Genomic DNA, 7,874 nt, shown 5'->3' with positions numbered 1-7,874 from the left:
GGTCTGACTATATTGCTTAAGCTGACCTCAAACTTCTGAGCTCAAGTGATCCTCCCGCCTCAGCCTCCCAAAGTGTTAGTTTTACAGGTGTGAGCCACCACACCTGGCCTGAATTAAAAATTGTAAAACATAGATTTTTAGCCAACATATCTACTTGGTATACACAGAAATTTCAACAAGCAGGAAAATACATTCAGGATGAGTTCACATTTCAAATTCTTGCAAATTTTAACTAATTCAAAAAGAAACTAGAAAACATACAGAAAGAGTGAAAAAGGAATAAGAGAGGACCTTACTGTGCACTAAAAGGAACACATACTCAATAAAATGAAATATGCCTTCAATCAATGAAGGATGAAAAAATAAAGCTAATTCAGCCAGTCCATATTTGAAAGGTTTCATTATACAAGTTAATATTCTAGTGAAACAAGTTTATCTGACATCGAAACATCACCAGACCTTTATAGTAGTTGCCCTCAAATTTTTTATTCTTACAGAGATATTTCATTCCAATCAAAGACTAGGCCTCATGATAGGACAGACTCTACAGTGAGGGATGGGGTTATACCTTATGTTCCCCAACTGAGACATGACGTTCCTCTCTCCATCCCCTACAACCCCATTTTAACCCCCTGGGTTGAGAATCACTATATGAAAGTCAAATACTCAATAAAATTCATTTGCAACTTAAACAATAAATCATTCAAGATACTAATAGAATTACTAAGCTTATCACACCAAATCACTCCTTTGCATACTTACAATGTAGTATTGTGGAAGGCGGGTAAGTTTAATGAACAGCTTATTCTTAGAAAGGTTTCCAATAGGATGAGTTGAGTAATTGGAAAGCTGCAATGTTTCACTGCATATCGTAGGCAAATGTTTTATAGACTGCTTGCAACGCTGTTGTCCAAGCCAAAACCTGAATTTAAAAGTTATAATCCACATAAAATCATAGATTTTTCATCTGTGTGCTATTGATTTATAAGTGATTAGAGACCATTTAAAAAACAATTAATTGAAATTTAACTAATTAAAGGACACATGACCATAATGACAAATCATTTCTTCATAGTTTTGCATTAGACTGTCAATTCCAGTTTTAATTTAAGAAGTTTAAACTGCAATGTGAATGATCTTAGTCACAAGGTAGAATTAACGATGAGGATGAGATACTATGTTAGTTGATTATAAGGAATGACAGATTTCCTATAAAGACAGTACCAACTAATCTCAACATTCTTTATATAGCCCCAGTTTTTAAACTGTGTATATGTGAAGTGTGTAGTATACCTAGCAGGTGCCAGTAGTATTAACTTTGCTCCCATGTCCCTTTCAGGTAAGCTGCCAGATTTCGCTGATGTTTTTAATATAGTACTCCTCTCATTCCTTTTATTTGATTATCTATCCTTGAAGCTAGGATACCATATAATATGTAAAAAAGGGATAAAATGGCTGGTTCACAAACTCCATTGATACATAATTAAAACTACAGAAAATAAGAATTTTCACAGCAGTGTATCAATGCCACAACATCCCAGCTCAAGATCAGCAGACTTGCCTTGATGAATTAGGGCAGAGATCAATTTGGGGCTGATATATTTGTGTGGCAACTTGCATGTGGTACAAACCATATGCCAGTCATGTGCAGTAAAACCATGTTGTAATATATAACATTTTAAGGGTAGTTTGTCAACTGTTCTAGAAACCATTTCATTTTTTTCATTGAAAGACAAAATTTAACTACAACTTTACAGGATCAAATGCAAGAACTGGTTACTGATGAAGGAATGAGGATCCATTTTGAAAATATACCACCACTTGCTTCATTTTGAAAAAAAGTTAAAAATAAACATCCTGAACTTGCTAAACATTTTTTCAAATCTCTACTTCGATTCCCATCAACATATCTTCGTGAGAATGATATCTCTACTATGTATGTTATTAAAAGGAAAACATGAGAAACATCTCGATTAGCATGTTCATCAATCCAACACAGACAAGTTATTACCAACAAGAAACAAGCTCATATGTCACATTAAAAATTCTAAATACTGATATACAACGTGGTCTTTTCAAAGTCGATCTGGAGCTGCTATTTCCCTCTTCACTATTTGTTATGATTCTGTGGGACAAAAAACTTGAGTCTTAGTGACTTTCTATTTTAATTGCCTGTGTGTACACTTTCAATGAAAAATGTACACAGTTTCTATAATTTTCTTTTTTCCTATGTTATGTTTGTTCTGATCATATTTATGGAAATATAACTTTATCTGTTGATTCTAATAAAAAACATTGGGGCTTATGTCTTATACATGTTCTTTCATTTCTTTTTTCCTATAATTCATTTTTATTGCACATTATTTTAAAAGTAATCATATGAACAAACAGATGCTCAACATCATTATTTGTTAGGAAAACATAAATTAAAATCACAATGAGATACCCCTTCATATTCATTAGTATGTCTATATTCAAAGATGGTAACAATGGTTGGCAAGGATGTAGAGAAACAAAAATTCTCGCAACACTACTGATGGAGCTGTAAAATGGCACAGGCACTTTGGAAAACAGTTTGGCATTTTCCTCGAAAAGCTAAACAAATTTACTGTATGCCCTAGCAGTTCCACTCCTTGGTTCCACTCCAAGAGAAAAGAAAACATAAGTCTACATATAGACTTAAACATGAATGTTCACAGCATCAATATGCATAATAACCAAAAAGTAGAAAAAACCCAAATGTTCATCAATTGATGAATGGATAAACCAAATGTGGTATATCCATACAGTGAAATATTATTCAGTTGTAAAAAGGAATGAAGTACTGATATATGCTACAATATCGATGAATCTTGAAAACATTATGCTAAGTGAAAGAAGCCAGTCACAAAAGACAGCATGTTTTGATTCCACTTTATATGAAATGATGAGAAAAGGCAAATAGTAGATTCATAGTTTTCTGAAATTGGGAATGGTTATTAACTATAAATGAACATTTCTTTGGGGTGATGGAAATGTCTTACATGTTTTAGAGGTGGATTGTGGTGATAGTTGCAAAAGTCAGTAAATTTACTACAAATCATTGAATTGTACACTGAAAATGGGTGGATTTTTATGGCGTGTAAATTATACCTCAATAAAGTTATTTCAAAACATCAATGTCCCATGATAGATTAACTGATAAACTGGTCATTCACCACAGATCATTTGAAAAACACTATTATAAGTGACAATCAGGTGACTTTTCTTATAAATAAACTATGTAAGTTTATGTACAGGCACACATTTGGTAAGTTAAAGGCTTTTGGGACTTAACTTTCAGGTTTTAGTTTATATTTCTGGCAGCTAGAACTGCCAGATAAACAACCTCAAGTTATGCAAGACGTGAATTGTTAAGCATGTTAGGATATTTCAATCTTGCTTATTTAGCCAAAATGCACAATGATCTTAAAACAGTAATTAGGTTTAGATGAGGTCATGAGGGTAGGGGCTTCATGAAGGGATTAGTAGACTCAGAAGAAGGGATGCCAGGGAACTTGCTCTCTCAGCCATGTGAAGACACAGCAAGAAGGCGGCTGTCTATAACAAGCTAGAAAGAGAGCCCTCATCTGCTGACACCTTGATCTTGAATTTCTGGCCTCCAGAATTTTGAGAAAATAAATTTCTGTTGTTTAAGTCACCTATGATATTTTGTTATGGCAGCCTAAACTGCTAAGTTTTAGAAATCATTACCCAGATTAATGACTGATTTTTTTTCACATAACAGATAAACTAAATAGCTGCTCAAAAAAAAAAAAAAGCTTACATAAAAAAACTCACATAATATTACCTATCTACTGGCAGTACAAATTAAGCCCAGGGCCAGGCACAGTGGCTCACCTAAGGTCAGGAGTTTGAGACCAGCCTGGCCAACATGGTGAAACCCCATCTCTACTAAAAATAGAAAAAATTAGTTTAGCATGGTGGCGCATGCCTGTATCCCAGCCACTCAGGAGGCAAAGGCAGGATAATCCCTTGAACCTGGGAGGCGGAGGTTGCAGCGAGCCAAGACTGCCCCACTGCACTCCAGCCTGGGTGACAGAGTGAGACTCTATCTCAAAAAAAAAAAAAACATTGTCCTGAATACAAAAATTGGCTGGGCTTGCTGGTATGCACCTGTGTCCCAGCTACTTGGGAGGCTAAGTGGAAGAATCGCTTGAGCCTGGGAGACAGAGGTTGCAGTGAGCTGAGATCACGCTACTGCACTCCACTCCAGCCTAAGTGGCAACAAAGCAAAACCCTGACTCAAAGAAAAAAAAAAAAGTCATGCCCCATTAATGAAAACATTACTTGGTTATATTGAATTTTTCAAGTATTGGCTAAAGGGAAAAGCAGAGACTAAAGGATTATAAGAACAATAGATCCAACTTTATAGTCTTTCTTTAGGCACTCCCCGCCCCACCACTGCCTTCTCCATTTGCCAGGTTTGGTTTTAATCTCTGAATTTTTTTTTTATCCTTTGGAATTTTGTTTTATTAATTTTAAGAAAGAGTTTGTTAAAGTTGCTATAAGAGTACCTTTGTGTACCAGGGTGGTAATGAAACTCTACAGAATTATATCTAGCTCCATTTTCAACAAATGTTTAACAGTATGAAGCATTTAAAGGATTTTGAGACAAATTGAATGACAGTATTCAGGAAGCAGAAATGACTATTTTGAAAGTGTCAGCTGGTAGTCAACCATGACGATTACCCTGGATAAGAACAAATAGGACTTTATTACAGAGAACACTCAATACAATAAAATTCATTGTGTAAGTGATTTATAAAGTGCTTATATAGAAGAAAATGTGGTAAGGGATGAAAGCTGAGTGCTGTGTCCTTCACACCTATATTTGCTCTAGAGGAGAATTTGATATGAGAAACTGCCATCTTGGAACTATTCCAAGAGAATTTAGATTCTAAGGTACCAAAAGGTACTTAAGTTTCATGCCATACATCTTAAGGACAGTGACTGATCAAGAGTAATGATGGAGAAGAAAATATATGTTGTCCAAGTAAGTTTCCATTTTTAGTCTTGAGCTAAATAAATAAGCTTACTTCAGTTGCTGAATCCAGGGTATGATCCGTTTCATATCATCATTCACAGACTTCTCCATGTCATCCAGAGTGGCCTGGTCTACAGAATAAAGCACTTCATTAATTAATTGCTTACATGAGAAACAAAATCTTTATCTAGGTAGCCTAAAACAAAGAAAATTATTGTTTTAGGCAGAAAATCATGTTATTTTGAAATCAGAGAAAAACTTAACTAAATGCATCATTAGATATAAGCCAACCTAATTTGTTTTCCCTCTTTAACATTTAGGGAGCATTATAGATAAGACAACTAATTAATAGCAAGTATACACTGGCAGAAAGAACAATTAATAACTACATAAATTCATTCTTTGCCTATATTTTAATTTCCCAAACTCTTTAGTCTATTTAATCAGTATTTTAAAATAATAAGTATTTAAAATTCATAGTATTACTAGACTTAGAACCTTAAAAATCATAAAAACAAAAAACTCCACTGCAATGTTTACTTACGAAACACAAACGATCTCTGGCATATGCAAGAGCTATTGGCTGAAGATCAGCTTGCTAATTAACTCACTTAGAATTTTTAATGACACTAGAAAATGCCAGTAAATAGAATAATAAGCAAAAAAAGTAAGATACAAAATGATTTTGATTAACGGGGACAAAGTATAGAAAAAAATTAGAAAAGCACTGCTATGGAGTCAACTATGTCCCCCCCAGATCTATATGTTGAACCCCTAATCCCCAGTGTATATTATCTGGAGAAAGGGTCTTTGGGAAGCAATTAGGCTTAGATGAGGTCTTGAGGGTAGGGGCTTCATGAAGGGATTAGTAGACTTAGAAGAAGGGATGCCAGGGAACTTGCTCTCTTAGCCATGTGAAGACACAGCAAGAAGGCGGCTGTCTATAACAAGCTAGAAAGAGAGCCCTCATCTGCTGACACCTTGATCTTGAATTTCTGGCCTCCAGAATTTTGAGAAAATAAATTTCTGTTGTTTAAGTCACCTAGTCTATGATTTTTTTTTTATGGCAGCCTAAGCTGCTAAGACAAGCATACGTCCTTAAAGGACTATTTCCTGTTGCTTTTCTAATTTTTGTGTGTTTAAGTTTTAAGTTAACCGACATCAGCCAGAGGTACTGTTTCCATAACCACTTTCAACACTGCATATATCATTCCTTCTGATACCTAATAACAGAAAATGTTATTTTGTTTTTGTTTAAAATATTTTTTCTTACATTGAATGACTATATGTTTTAGTAACTTACCAAGTCCATAAAGCATCAATTGAAACATTCCAGAATGCAAATCTACAAAAATGTGCAGACACTCCGAATTACCGCAGGGCTCCAAGATGGGAACAACAAGAGCTGGGAGTGCAGTCTCTATGGAAGCTGAACAATCAACAATTAAAAATTACTTTTCTATCTGAACATTTTCCGGAAAAATTATTTCTCAATCAGTGACTACAAACCAACCAACTACTGAAGGATCCTAACTGTTAGACAAAAAACATGATTTTGCAAAATTTGCAATAGTATTATTACGTCAGTTAGTAGCTCAAAAAGCAAAGAATGTAATTTTCAAGGTGACTTGAAACAAACATGCCTGTCTCAAATATTACAGCAATAAAAATCCAAAATTTCTTAAAGAGGGTTGAAATAGCTAGTGAAAATTCAACCTCACCAGTGAGCTGAGTTCTAGTTTTACTTTTACTTGGTAATTACTAATAAGTTAATTTTTAAGGATTTTCTTTTTTATATAATGGAAAGAAAATCGATTGCTGGTAAACAGAAGAAATATCTCCTATGGCCTCATGATTTTCAATGCCATTCCTCATAAAAAAGAGGTATTCTGGCAATTAGAGCCAATGAGTTTAAAGAAACACTTGAAAACTAATAAACATTATAGATTACCCAGGAAGAAACTTTTTTTTTCAAGTCATTTGTGTACTCCATTTCAAGTCACAGATGAACTAAGAACATTGGTAATTGCTAAACACAAATCCCCAAAGCTGACAATATACTTGATCTAGAGTTTCATAGTATTTCCACCAGGCCCAATTAACTTTTCTCTTAATTCTGCAAGTGACATAATGAAATCCAGTAAACAAGCAAAACATTGAAAATACACTAAGTGCTGATCAGATTGAGGTGTTGTAAAAGGAACATGCTCTTCTTGTTACCAAGTTCCTCTGAAGCTACAGCACAGAAAAAAATTTTTTAAAAAGGTAGATACAGAGGGGAATGGTGATGCAGGTGCAGGAAGGACAGGTAACGTGGCAGGCGCAGAGGGGAGTGGTGATGCAGGCCTTTCACCAGGTGTGGCCTCTGCCTGCTACTTTGTCAAATGAGGACAATAACATCTTCCCCTCCACGCCACAGGTCGTTAGGAGCAAGAAATGACAAAGCTGTAAAAGTGCTTTAAAAAGCAAAGTGTTCAACAAATGCACATTATCTATATTGCTTTTGAATCAAAGAAACCAACCAAAATCTCTTACAAAATTTTTAAATAATTCAAATAGGTGACATTACCATTGGTACTGTATACATAAATTATCAAACAAATTAATGAAACATTGCAGAAGACATATTAGAGGAAAATAAATTGCTTTAAAGCACAGGTTGAGCATCCTAAACTCCAAAATTTGAAATGTTCCAAAATCCAAAATTTTCTGAGTACTGACATGATACTCAAAGGAAATGCTTAATGGAATATTTTGGATTTTGAATTTTCAGATTTGGGATGCTCAACTGGCAAGTATAAATGCAAATATTCCAAAACCTGAAAAAAATCCGAGATCTGAAACATTT

At 34.6% G+C, this 7,874-nt stretch overlaps 1 protein-coding gene across 1 annotated transcript in view; it reads right to left on the bottom strand.

Moving 5' to 3' along the window:
• The window catches only part of MED14 (mediator complex subunit 14), an 86,921-nt gene that overhangs the window by 48,602 nt on the left and 30,445 nt on the right, over window positions 1-7,874 (bottom strand). Inside the window, exons 10-12 of the mRNA XM_017516981.2 lie at window positions 6,330-6,455; window positions 5,079-5,157; window positions 763-922 (exon numbers count right to left, since the gene is read on the bottom strand). Of these exons, the coding sequence (XP_017372470.1) occupies window positions 763-922; window positions 5,079-5,157; window positions 6,330-6,455 (365 nt within the window). The remainder of the gene's footprint in view (window positions 1-762; window positions 923-5,078; window positions 5,158-6,329; window positions 6,456-7,874) is intronic.

This window comes from Cebus imitator, unplaced genomic scaffold, assembly GCF_001604975.1.
Source record: "Cebus imitator isolate Cc_AM_T3 unplaced genomic scaffold, Cebus_imitator-1.0 Scaffold613, whole genome shotgun sequence".
Classification (NCBI taxonomy): domain Eukaryota; kingdom Metazoa; phylum Chordata; class Mammalia; order Primates; family Cebidae; genus Cebus; species Cebus imitator.
Note: the sequence above shows the minus strand (reverse complement) of the source record. Positions and strands in the feature narration are given on the sequence as shown.